The sequence below is a fragment of the Melozone crissalis genome, unplaced genomic scaffold, assembly GCF_028551555.1.
Source record: "Melozone crissalis strain CALT ecotype California unplaced genomic scaffold, PUWL_Pcris_2 ptg000018l_1, whole genome shotgun sequence".
NCBI lineage: Eukaryota > Metazoa > Chordata > Aves > Passeriformes > Passerellidae > Melozone > Melozone crissalis.
The window spans coordinates 18,193,996-18,207,388 of record NW_026535796.1 but is presented as its reverse complement, the minus strand read 5'-3'; the positions used below and the strand labels follow the sequence as shown (position 1 = coordinate 18,207,388).

At 38.6% G+C, this 13,393-nt stretch overlaps 1 protein-coding gene across 6 annotated transcripts in view; it reads right to left on the bottom strand.

Moving 5' to 3' along the window:
• Positions 1-13,393, bottom strand: part of CKAP5 (cytoskeleton associated protein 5) — a 53,401-nt gene that overhangs the window by 22,352 nt on the left and 17,656 nt on the right. For all 6 annotated transcript variants that reach the window (XM_054274963.1, XM_054274957.1, XM_054274960.1 and 3 more), the window contains exons 10-22: positions 10,784-10,873; positions 10,517-10,681; positions 9,610-9,738; positions 8,676-8,858; positions 7,656-7,769; positions 6,358-6,468; positions 5,142-5,234; positions 4,412-4,597; positions 2,650-2,744; positions 1,247-1,304; positions 1,040-1,165; positions 564-700; positions 229-403 (exon numbers count right to left, since the gene is read on the bottom strand). In XM_054274963.1, the coding sequence (XP_054130938.1) occupies positions 229-403; positions 564-700; positions 1,040-1,165; positions 1,247-1,304; positions 2,650-2,744; positions 4,412-4,597; positions 5,142-5,234; positions 6,358-6,468; positions 7,656-7,769; positions 8,676-8,858; positions 9,610-9,738; positions 10,517-10,681; positions 10,784-10,873 (1,662 nt within the window). The remainder of the gene's footprint in view (positions 1-228; positions 404-563; positions 701-1,039; positions 1,166-1,246; positions 1,305-2,649; positions 2,745-4,411; positions 4,598-5,141; positions 5,235-6,357; positions 6,469-7,655; positions 7,770-8,675; positions 8,859-9,609; positions 9,739-10,516; positions 10,682-10,783; positions 10,874-13,393) is intronic.

Sequence of the window (13,393 nt, the reverse complement as noted above, 5' to 3'; positions counted from 1 at the left end):
CAGAGTAAAGGTAGTTTTTCCTTTCTTTTGAAGCACTTTTAAATGAAAAAAGGCAAATATTTATTAAAATAGGGAAATAAATGATTTGGAAACACACAGTTCACTATTTTCCAACTGTTGATTTAATGACATTGAGAGAGACCACATAGAAATAATCAGGGTTCAGAAATCATGACTACCTTACGATTTAAGCTGGAAAGAACTGAAACAGGACGTTGAAAAACATACCAAGATTTTATTGGAGTCATTGAGACGACCCTTCAGAGCAGCTGGAAGTTCTCCTATGTTTGGTTGTATGAACTTTGCTTCATTTATTATGCTTGTCACTTCATCTAGACCTTCCTTTCTGATCTTCCAATTTTTATCCCCAATCTTAGACACTAGTTCTGCTGTGATCTTATCACTGCAAGAGAAGAACAGGGAAAGTGCCCATTAATTTAGTGACAGCACTATTAGTATTTGAGTGCTTTAACATCATAGATTTCTGCTTAGAAACGAGTTATAAATGCAAAGCTTTGAATTGTAGTGGCAGTGTATCTTCAGGTGCTAGAATACAAACCTACCCAATATCTGTTCTTGGCAAGAGATCCACAACATCATTCCCAACCTCCTCCTGTTCTTCTTCTTCACCATCATCCCCACCTCCCACACTGTGCCTGGAAATGCCACGAGTTGGAGCTGGTGCTGTCTGTCCTTGCATCTGCAAGCAACACAAAATCAGAAACAACCATTTTACAATTTTCCATTTGACATTAAAAATAAAACCACTTGTATGATATGAATGCACTGGATCAGGACAGCAGACTTCTAAACCATTATACTATTCAAACAAACCCAGGAACTTTTCAAGTTCATAATGAAAAAAAATGGCTATTGAGATAGCTACACATAATGAATTTGCAGCCTTTGTGCACTGTCATATAAACCTGGTTCAACTACAGGCCCAAGGGTTAGACCACAAAATTGCTACAAACTCCAGCAACTGAAGTTTCAAAGTGGCTTTAATGACACTTGGTAGCAAGAGAGCTCCACTTCATACCTTTTCAAATTCTGCATCTATCTGGGAGAGAAGGGCTGGCTTCTCATCTTCAAAAAACATTCGCAGAGAAGGGCCTACATAAAGATACATTACTCCCAGCAGTGTAATGGCAGAAGTCCTCACAGCCTGCCAGAAAGAGGAAAAGGCACTCAGTCTTCAAATTAAGGTCTGATAATAATTCAGGATTAAGATTCTAAATTTACTCACTGGGTTGGTTGCAGCAAGAGCTGTCTTCACATTACTGATGAAAGCTTTGACATTCAATCTGTGGAAAGAAGATGTCTCCCATAAATAAAACACAACACAGGAAACAGCACCAACAAACAAAATCATCACAGTATGTTAATTAAAAAGATACCCCTAGACAGATTTACACAGCTAACTTAGATGCAGAAGACATGATCACTCATAAAACAGCATCACAGGTACAGTGCCAGTGCAGATAGTAGCTGCTTAAATAACTACTGAAAGACCAGTTTGGAGAATAGCCTACTGTGAAAATCAATCAGTAAACAATTTATACAAAAGTCTACTACTATCACAGCTGGAAACTTTCTTAAACTACATAATCTACATGACTGCTAGGACTGAAACATTGAGGAATGAATCAAGAAACATTTTAAGTACCTGAAACATGACTATACAATAAAGATTAGAGTATATTACTGTTGTGGTGGATCTTTTTTTATTTTGTTAGTTAGTCTCATAATCTTCCAGAAAAAGGCACATTTTTCAAAAGGATATTTACAAGAGAAATAAAGGAAGGTTTAAATTCCTGAATCTTCTATATTATCTGTGCAGCCTCAAATACTGCTGTCCTAGTAACATATCTATACACATTCCATGCTGCAAATATATATTTTTGGTGGAATTTACTAAAGAAGAGTTTATTTCCCAGACTTAATCAACATCACTATCCATTTAAAAGCCACAAAATATCTCAAGACAGGCATTGTAACTGCCCAAGTAGTCAAATAAAATTACATATGAAGTTTTCCCTGCTTGAAGATTTTTTTTCTTCAGGACTAAACTGTATTGACCACATTCAGTTAAAAGACTAGTGATTAAAAATTAAGGCATGCTATCCCTGGATCTGATGGAGACATAATTTCTCACACTCACAATGCCAGATATAATAACAGCTATTTTGTTGGCTAAACCTTTATTCACCTGTAATGAACCTCAAAATGTCTCCCAAGGAGATTAACAGGCATGCTGCTTATGTACTCTTCTGTAGGTTGTCAGATTCAGTTGTTGTGTTTTTTTCTTTTCCACTATAAAATGTATAGTGGTCCACCTGGGTGCAGGTGTATCCAAGCAGGAGTATAACAGGCATGCAATACCACAGCTCTGTGCCCACCCCACACCTGTAAGTGCCTTAAGACAAATGCTCTTCAGAGAAGATCAAGCGATGAGTAAAGTAGTGTAAAGTAGTGTAATCACATCCTAAGGAACTAGTAATGCCAATACTTAGTTATGTACTTAAAAGCTACAAGAACATGGCTAACATCAGAGCTTAAGGAACTAGAGTTCAGATGAACAGAATCTTAGTTCCAGATTAGAAACATTTTCATTCAAGTTTCTCTTAGCAATTTACTTAAAAGACTTACCCAGAAAAGCCAAACTCTTTAATTGCATTTGAAAGCCAGTTCAAAGTTTCTGACTGGTTTTTAGGATTCTTCTGAGAGAAAGCCGTAGCCACAACCTGGAATAGAAGAGAGTTAAGTGTAAACTTCCCCTGGCAAACCAGGTGACAAAGCACTGTAATAAATAAGTGAAGACACCTGCAAAAAACACGGGGCAAGTGAACAGAAAAAGCTGAGGTAACAGAAAAGGAAAAAGCAACTGTGTCACTATAGCAGGATAGAACTGGAACTGAAGTGAACCAGAAGTTCCTGAAGTACTTAGAGGCAGCCAGAGACACCTTTATTACGGATTCATACCTGCTTTTTAAAAAAAGCATTAGATAATTATTCATAATTACTGTGCCTCAAAAGATCACGGAAGAGATCCTTCTAGAAGCTGTGCTGAATCACATGGAGGACAGGGAGGTGACAGAGACAGCCAGCACGGCTTCACCAAGGGCAAGTTCTCCCTGACCAACCTCATGGCCTTTTTTGACAGAGCAATTACATCAGTGCAGTTACAAATACCATATAGCTGGACTTCTGTCAAGCCTTTGACAAGGTCCCCAACAACATCCTTCTCTCTAAATTGGAGAGCCATGGATACCATGGGTGGACTTTTGTGGGTAAGGAACTGGTGGAATGAAAATATCCAGAGGGTAGTGGTTAATGGCTCAGAGTCCTGATGGACATTAATGACAGGCAGCACCCCTCAGGGATCCACACTAGGACCAGTGCCATTTAACATCATAAATGACAGACAAAAGGACTGAGGGCTTCCTGAGGGCAAGTTTGTGATGGCCAAGCTGAGTGGTGGAGTTCACACCCCTGAAGGACAGGAAGCCATCCAGAGAGACCTGGACAAGCTTGAGAAGTGAGCCCATGGAAACCTGAGGAGATTCAACAAGCCAAGGTGTTGCACCTGGGTCAGGGCAACTCCTGGTATCAACACAGGCTGGGGGATGAGTGGGGAGAGAGTGTGTCCAAGAGAGAGAGCATCCAGTCCCTCCAAGGAGGCTGGACACGACCCAGCAATGTGCACTCACAGCCCAGAAAGCCAGCTGTGTTCTGGGGTGCACCAAAAGCACTCTGGCCAGCAGGGGGAGGGAGGGGATTCTCAGAGGATTCCCTCTGCACTTGAGAGACCCCACCAGCAGTGCTGCATCCAGTTCTGGGACATTCAGCACAGGAAGAACATGGATCTGTTTGAATGAGTACAGAGCAGGGCCACTATGATTTAAAGGATGGAGCACCTCTCCTATGAGGGAAGGCTGACAGAATTGGAAGTTTTCAGCCTGGGTAAGGCTCTAGGGTGATCTTCTTGTGGCTCTTTAGTACTTGAAGGAGGCCTCCAAGAAAACTTTTGAAAAGCGCATATAGCGGCTGGACAAAGAGCAAAGGCTCTGAACTGAAAGAGGAGTTGCGGCTGTCCCACCCCTGGAAATGTTCAAGGCCAGGGTGGATGGGGCTTTGGTCTAGCAGAAGGTACAGCTGCCTAGGGGGTAGGGTGAGGACCTAGATGGTCTTTAAGGCCCCTTCCAACTCAAACCATTCTATGATTCCATTTTCAGCTTTAGAGAAATACATATTTAACTTCTGCCTGAGGAAGCATCTTGAAAGAAAACAGACCACTTTCATGCAACAGAGAAAAATCGAAGATTTGGGATTTACTCCTCAGACTGAAAGGACACCCTACATATTATTTCAGATTTTATTTACTGAAAGAATAGCTTTGCTGCTCACTCACCTGCTCAGCAGTCCATGGCAACTGACACGCTTCTGCTATTGCTGTCATGGCCTCTTTTGCATTAGTTCCACATTTCACATCACCAACCTTGTCTACAAGACCATCCAGCACAACCTGTGCTGAAGTTTTGGAGAAGTTTCCTTTCTGTGCAATTAATGCAACTATATGCAGTTTCATCTGCATCACCTGCAATGTCCAAAACAGAAAGAAAGTTACTCATGTGTTTGTGTATTTTAGACTAATTTTTCTCATTCTATATATCTATAGATACATATAAGAACTACATATGTGTAAATACTAACATATGGACAAAATTTGTATTTGCATATATGTACACACATTTGAATATCTATAAGTATTTATGCACACAGATATTTTGTACACACACAGGTGTTTTATGTGACTACACACAAAAACCGTGTACACACACAAATACAAACTATTATATATATACACACAACCATTAACACTGGGCTGCCATCATCTACTTTTAGAACTTATATAAATGCACATGTATACATACACATCTAAAGGCAACCTTTAGATACCTTAGATGACATCTAGAGTCCCAACTCTCAACAGAAATAAAATCCAATTTTAGAGTTTATTTACTCACTGATTACAGACAGAACTGTGGCCACAGTGACATATACACTTACAGCCTTTTAGCTGGAAACTGCTTTACATTAACAAAAATGGACTATTTAGTTACTCAAGGATAATACATTACCTGAAAATTTGTTTCCTTCCAACCAGGCTTCTTGGCCAGCATTCTTACTAGCGCTTGGCAAGGCATTTCACTTCTTTCCATAAGCTCAACAGCCTAAAAGATAAACATCAAGTTAGCCAGTGGGTCACAAATTATACAAAACTCAAACAGAAGTTCTTAACTGTCCTCGAAGTCTTTTCTTAATACTGAATTAAATTAGAGAAAGTGTCAGCATAATAACTTACCTGAAGAGCAATTTTTACAAAGAGTCTAAGGTACTGAACCAACACTTAACCTACATATCCCCATCACTACTCCTTTAATGTTCTTTAACGAATATCCTTAAGAATCACTATTGGCCATTCCAACCCTAGGAATTTAACACTTAATTAAAAACAAACAAAATCCAGGAACAGCCTACCTGCCCCTCAAAAAGCTGCTTTTGTTATTAAGATGAAGTATATTATGCAGCTTTCATGTTGGGTGTTGACTACACAGCAGAGATTAATCCTGAATATGATATAAATTACTGGAGTTTAGCTGTTAATCATTCAATTGAAATGGCAACATTTTAATAAAGCAGGCTTCTGCAGCAGCATTTCAATGCAGCCAGTCACCATTTCCCAACTGAAGTTCGTCACTTTTCCCATTTAAATACTAAAAACTCAGCCATTACTGTACTGGTGTCATGGTATGAACTACCTGTACATCTACAGTTGAAGCTTTTTTTATCAGTGACTACACGAAGCACTTTCCACTACCTGTGAAGACTGCTAGCACTGTATAAGCCTCTAAACATAAAGATTTCAACTGGCAAATAGTTGATTATAATCAATTGCTGCCTAACACACACACAGCAGGAACTTCTTTGCAATAGATCTGGCTTAGTTGTTGCAAAACCTTTTGTTTAAATCTAGCTACCTTTGAGACCAAGCTTTACAATTACTTGGAGTTTTAAAAATACCTCTAAGCATCCTCAATCAAAATACAACTATTTTTGACAAAAGCACAACCTACATTAAGGTAAAATACTTACTCCACCACTGCCATGGAATCTAAAGTATAGAAGCCATTTGGCTTTTTCAAGTATTGTTTAATACTTGATCCATCTGAAGTGCTGACATACAACTACTACTAGTAAGTATTACAGGAGACTTATCAGGCCTAGAGAGCTGAAGAAATTATTACTTATTTTCTCTTTCCTTACTGCCTGTCTTATCAACTGTTCCAAACATACCTTCTGAAACTCCTCCATGCAGGCAAGCCTCTCTTTCCAGTTACCACTGTCCAACTGCTGGATACAAGAAGCTGGAAGGACAGCAGCAGCTTTCTCTTCACATACTTCTATCTGCAGCCAGATCAGAACAAAGTTAACACTCCACTGGATCCCTTCAGAGGAGAGCAGCAACCTTAAGGACAGGTAATATACTGGACTGACCCTTGTACTGTGGTGCATTTACAAAACAGGAAAAGGGTTCTGTTGTAGATTGAAAGATTTTTAGTATGGATTGTGGTTTAGGGGTCTTATGGGTTTAGAAAGCTGCTAAAATTGCACTGCAACAGAAAAGTAATCTCTGGAAAGTATGAGAAACTGTGCAGACAGTCAAAAATAATCTTGAATACCAACTATCTGCTTAAAGAATCAAGCAGAGGTAACTTAAAATTTGCAAGGTAATTTTGGATCAAGTCTGAATAAACACTGACGACAACGATTCAGAAGTTAATGAGGGCAGACAGGTCTTGTCTCCATTTTAGCAAAACAGAAAATAAAAGTTATTTAGTGATAAAAACTTCCATTGTTTCACTGGTGTCTGCATCACCTTCAGGAACTGTATTTTCATTTTCTACTGTATAACTAACAATATAAGCTGGATGCACAATAGAAATTATTCACTGTAAGCAACACTCCAAATATAACTATGGTTTGGACTGACAGCCCAAAAAACCTGCAGATACACCTAGCAAAGCTTTAATAGCTGCTTTTACTGTTTGAGCCACAGATTCTTGGTTGGGAACCGGGTAAACTCAGGTAAGTAGGTAGAAGATGGTCAGCTAACATGCAGAATTCAGTAAGTTTTTTGAAATGTAACTTCCTATGAACAGCACAAACATATTAGTTCATTTAATTATTACTTTATTTCACTTCAGATTTCAATGAAAACTCCAGAATAATGCATTCTCAGGCTTTTAATACCAGACTCCTTCAGCAAATCATGTGTCCTAAATTACATATGAAGTATCACTGTTTTTTAAATTTCTTCCTACTTCAGGGACAAAAACATACCCTGTTATAAGGTATAAGCATGATTTATTGCTTACTGTCTTAAATGACCTGGTACCAACAACAGCCTGAAGAACAGGTGTATTTACCAAAGTCCCATTTCACCAGTTACCAATTTATACCTACTGCTTTCCCTTCTCCTAACAAAAACAATCTCCATGAAAAACTCTGTAGTACCTGAAAAACTGACTAACCAAAGCTGCAATCTTTGGTTACAGAGGGCTTTGTATTTTAGAGAATAGCAGAATACTCACAGAGAGCTCCGACTCAAAGATTTCTTTGGTCTCAGGACCCTTCTTGCCTTTAGGCCCAGCACCTGCTGTACCTGCAGCTGTAGCTGGTTTGCCTTTCTTTGGTGGGCCCCCAGGCTAGAAAGTAAATGGACAAGTTAGCCAAGATCAAATACCTCTCTAGCTCACATATCAAATGAACTGCTGTCTTTCCTATACTACATTTCTGTATTCTAATGTCAGAAAAATGTGTATCTCTGATAGCATAAGAACTGCAGGCAGAGATAAATTAGAGCTTATTTAATTATATATTACTTTTAGACTACAGGTTTTACAAAATATAACAGGACAATGGAAGATGAGAAAGGAAGGAATTATGCATTTGTGAAAGTTCAGGAAATAATTACTTAATCTCTGTTTTCCTATGGATAGTGGTTAGATACTAAACTTGTGACTGGTGTCTCTTTCTCAGGTTTCTGAGTACCAATAGATTTCAAAATTTTATCAATTTTTCGATTCACTTACAGGTATCCCACCTGAAGAACTAAGCAGCATGTTACAAAGACCACTACTGCTATAAATTTTTAAAATCCAAATAATAATATTAAAGAAATACAGGCTAACAGTTCAAATTACTTCAGAATATACAAAGGAACAAACTAAAAACTATGCTGAAAAAATACCCGATACTTAATTAGTAACCTTGCTAGTTCCAAGAAATGTTGACTTCAGCTAAGTATTACATCACAGAGCACATCAATGTTACAACATCTGAGGCTTCTCTGCATGTCTCCAGTCTTTTACCACTATTTTAAAATCAAAATCTGGTATTAAGACATACATGACAAGACAGTTTGTATCATTAAAAACAGATTTGATTACATTCCCAGAAGTCACAGATTCCTTTTGCTGTTAGGCTCACCTACTCCTGTTAAAGGACAGTGATAGCTCAGTGGAGGCATATGTTCAACAGGCCACCTTTGATCTGCAGTAACTATCTATTTGATGCAATCGCAGACAGCTGATTGTCAGACAGCCTCTCACCTTTGCTGCAGTTGCTTTTTTCAGTGGTCCTGGTTTGGTTGCTGCATCTTTTGTTTCTTTATCTCCTGCAGGTCCTGGAAGAGCTGTGGTCTTTCCAGTAATAGGCTTGCCTTCTTTTTTCTCAGCTGCTCCTCCTGCTTTTTTCCCATAAACCAATTCTACCTTTTCAGCACACTCTTTAATCTGCCAAGCAGAGGGGAAAAAAAAAAGGTGGGGGTAGAAAGAAGCTATTTAGCTACCAAAATTGGATGCACAGTGTCCTTTTACCAGCAGTGGTTCAAACTTGACTACCATGGAAAAAATGTGAAGAGTTTAGGTTGTTTGCTTTCCAAGACTTTGTTATCTGGTGTTCCTTCAATATTAAGGTTAACCAGTCAGTGGCATCAACCATCACTGTATTGCCAAAATAATTCTCCTAGTTCAAAATGAAGTGCATTTATATATTAAGAAAACATCGACATCCTAGGGATACTCATAGATGCTCGAAGACTAAGTCTGAGCACCTCAAATTATAGTCTTCATTCAGTCAACATACCTGCCAGCTTATGCAAAAGTATAACAACTTTGTTGTTGGGAAGTAAGTCTTCAATACCAAATCCTATCTAGTAATACAAAATTAGACCATATGGTTGTGACCTAAAAGCTTGTTTCAGACAATGAAGTGTTAAAAAAAACCCCTCCGTATTACCACCAACCAAAACCACAACTAAATCTCACATCCCACCTCACAGATAGTACAGCCAGATACTTAATGTAAGAATCAAGAGATTTTCACATTCCCTGCAACATCAGTAATACTTAAGTAAAAAATACATATCCAAAGTCTGTGCTGAAATGAACTAGGCTAAAGCATCATTGTTCACATTCTCTAGCCTAAGATGCATCCCAAATGCATAAATGGAGCCTTTTTTACAACATTTATAACAATACTCACCCGGTCAAGCTTTAGTTTGTCCACATCTGCTAGAAATGGATTCACAGCTTTCTCTCCAGCTACTTTCAAGGCAGTGCCTAATGCTTCAAACCCAGCATCTCTTACTTCAGGGGCAGAATCATTGATATGCTACAGAGAAAGACAATTTATGTCATGTGACTTGTGGCTCATGTCTGAACATATTCTATACAAATCCCCTCCCCTTATTTAGAATCTAAATCTACTACAGAGCAATCCTTGACATTCCACTGCAGAAAGAAAAAGGTTGTTTTGCACTTCTGTTTTCCTATGTATTGACCAAGTCTTTTTCTCAGATACAGCCATTTTCTCATCTTTGTTTTTTTCCTACAAGAGGTTGAACATTCATGCTTTAAACATCATGAAAGTTCATAAAGAGTTTAAAGTTCTGTAATCTTGTCATAATCTCAATTTTTAAAGCCAGGGATCTTGCCTATACCAAGGAAAGGGCTGTTTGCAATAAGGAAAAAAGTATATACCATTATCATTTACATTGATAAATGCTTTAGTGCCACTGCTGTGTATGACTCAATGATGGTTGCTCTTTTATTCATAGGAAACAACAGCATTCCAACAAAAACTTAGAGATGTGTGCAAAATGCAAGTGACAGTGTCTGGGATAATAGTTGTAAATCACTGCCCAAATCTACTACAAACATAGTGAGTCTACAGCTTCAAAAAAGCAAAGATAAAGGAAACCAAATTGTCCCCCTGAATGACAGTCACCTTCAAGTTGGACGTCAGCCAAAACTGACTCTGATGGCTACATAGCACACAAGAACTCTTTGGTCTCTGTGCTACTTTCAGGTCTTTCTCCCCAAACAATCCAAGGCTTCACAACAACAGCGCTCAAGTCAATGCCAGAGAAGGATCAATCCTTCTGCTTTACCTTGAGAAGTGCAGCACAGAAAGGTTTTAACAGGCTTTTTGGCAGAGTAGAAGGTGTGCAGTGTCGGAAGCTTCTTGCAATGAAAAGGGATGTTTGTTGCTTAATTGTTGGGTTTTTGTTGTCCATGACTGCCAAAATATCTTCACTTATGTTCTGCAATGTGGTCTACAGTGTTGAATAAAAAAGTCATTATTTCAGTAAAGAGAAAAGCAAATCAAAGTTCAAGACCAATTCTCAGACAGTGGGGAAATTTTCACTCTTACTTACTGTAAGAAAGATTGCATCAATGGCCTCCTGCAGCGCCTGCACTACCTGGGGCTTCTTCTCTTTGAATTTCTCCAGGATTGTTGGAACAACCTATGGAAAAGGGAACAAAAATGTCAGATCCCTCTTCACTATTATAACTGGAAATCCTGATAGTCAACCCCATGCTACTCTGCAGAGAAGCCAGTAATTCAAACCCCTCCACTGTACCCTTCCAGAAGTACACAACAGCAGTCCGAACTAGTTTACTCTTGCTGTTTTCCAACATTAAACTCATCCCAGCCACTCTATTAACAAATATAGATTTGTAAACAATTTCAAAACAAAAGGCAGACCTACAAGTTCAAAGTTCACATAATTACATATTATGGAATTATACTGGAATACAGAGCAACAGAATGGAAATGAATGATTTCACAATATAAAGGGTGCTGTGCTGTTGCATTCTAAGAATCCAAGAATGAATTTAACCTGGCCCCTCTTTCCCAGCTTTCTGACAGCACTAAGTATGGCTCATTAAGGAAGTCCTTATCTGATCTGCAGCTGACAAGATCAAGATTCTAAAGCAACTGGAATCCTCTCTGCAGCAATATTTTTCAGATCAACTACCTTGAAAAATCACATCTGACAGTAAACTATGTCATACAAAAATTTGACAGCAATTCCTACCTAGTCTAGGTGCTCAGACAGTCACTGCTAAAAAAACCAAACAAATAAAATATTCAAGGGGGAAAAAAAAGTAAAAATAACTACACTGTAGATGTGCCAGTAATATGAACAGGTCCATAGGGGCTCTGTAAGAGTAAAGACTTCTGTCACTGAGCCAGAAACATGCTGATCTTAACTGTGGAAAGCAGACTATTTTCAGGACTTTCATAAACATAACAGTTCATATTTTGGAAGCAGTCAGATACTTTACAGAAAGCTATATGCTCTTGTATAACAAAAAATAGATTTGCTTTCTACTCTGAAGCTCACTATGGGATCCCAACCACTTGTGACATACTGGGACCTAGGCTCAGGTGGTATCTTGGGCTGCAACCTCCAAATTCCCAGGTCACAGGCTTCAACACTCAAAAAGCTGCAGATAATACAGATGGCACCACAAAGACCATCATACATGCTACTGCAAGCACTAGATACCCCTGCCCCCCACAGAGAACAAAGTCATAAGGAGGAGATATTTAAAATCATTAAGCCTCTGTTTTAGAAAATACTGACAGGCAAAATGAGCATTTTTTAACATGGAAGTCAGAAACCATAGCCCATGTGAGAGGGAAAGAAGAAAAATTAGTCCAGGGGTACAAATGCAGTCAGAGTTGAAGGTGGCATTCATGTATTCAATTATAGTGAGGAGATTGTATGCATGATTTCACTTCTCCTGTTGGAACACAGACTGCAGACTAGCATTCCAGTCCTATATTTAAGTAACAGAGTTTATAATCATACAATTCTAGCAATAATTCTGTTTTTTAATGCTTCAATGCCCTCTCTCAGGAGAAGTCTATATCTTCCTCACAAGTAAATAAATCCAGCAAACAAATCAAGTGAACTGCTAAAATGAGTACTGAGATTATGCAATTCAGAGCTGCCATTACACTACTGAAAAAGTCATCTTCTTCTCCACGCCATTTCCTTGGCAACTACAGAGCTACATCCTTGTTTTAGAAGCTTGGCTTTTTCAACACTGAGTCTGTAGCTGTAAGGGTTAACCTTTAGAAATCAACTATAAAACAAATGCCAGAATGATTTTTGTAACTACAGACAGCTTTCAGAATGAAAGTGACTGTCCAAACTGTTGTTCAGAGTTCAAGAGACCTGAATGTTTCTGGAGGACTGAGATTCAGCAACTTCCCAATTCAGAGACAACACTACCAGCAGCCAGGCCCATCAGTTCTCTAGCTCTGTTACTTTTGCATATCACACAAAAAAATTGACTGAGCAGCTTAAAGAACACAGTGATGCAGGCTTGAGAAACAAGTGAGAACGGCAACTTATTAAAAACTCTCTTTGCTCCCACATACTGGTTAAGCTTCCCTGTATTCCCTGATATTAGCTACTAGTAAGAGAAGAGCACCATAGGAGTGAACAAACAGCACTTAACTGGAGCACCAGAACATTTTGGTACCAAAAATCTCAGAATTTTTTGCTATTTAAGGCAGACAAAAAACCCCACAAAACCCAGGCAACAAGGAAACAGAACACCCACCACCTACCTTCCCCCAACATTCAAAAACCTAACCAACATAAAGCATACAACATGGAGGTGCTAAGAAGAACTCCGACTTAGAAACTGTTTTTTCCACTGTGGCCTACAAATGCATTCCTGTAGAGGTATCTCTAGGACAAGGTAATGTAAATAAAGTTCATTTAATGGCAGAACAATTCAATTTTCCTAGTACAGAAGATTTATATTGCAACAGAAAGTTTCGTGTTGCTGAATATGAATGAAAAAGGTCCTTTCAAACTTAAGATACAAAGATCTAGGCAAGTATTTCAATACTTACTCTTTTAAGGGGTTGGTAAGCATTCATAATTGTACAAAGAATACCTTTGATAAATACCAAGGCTTGACAGGGAAAAGAGGAAAGGGAAAAAAGGTGTCCAGCATGA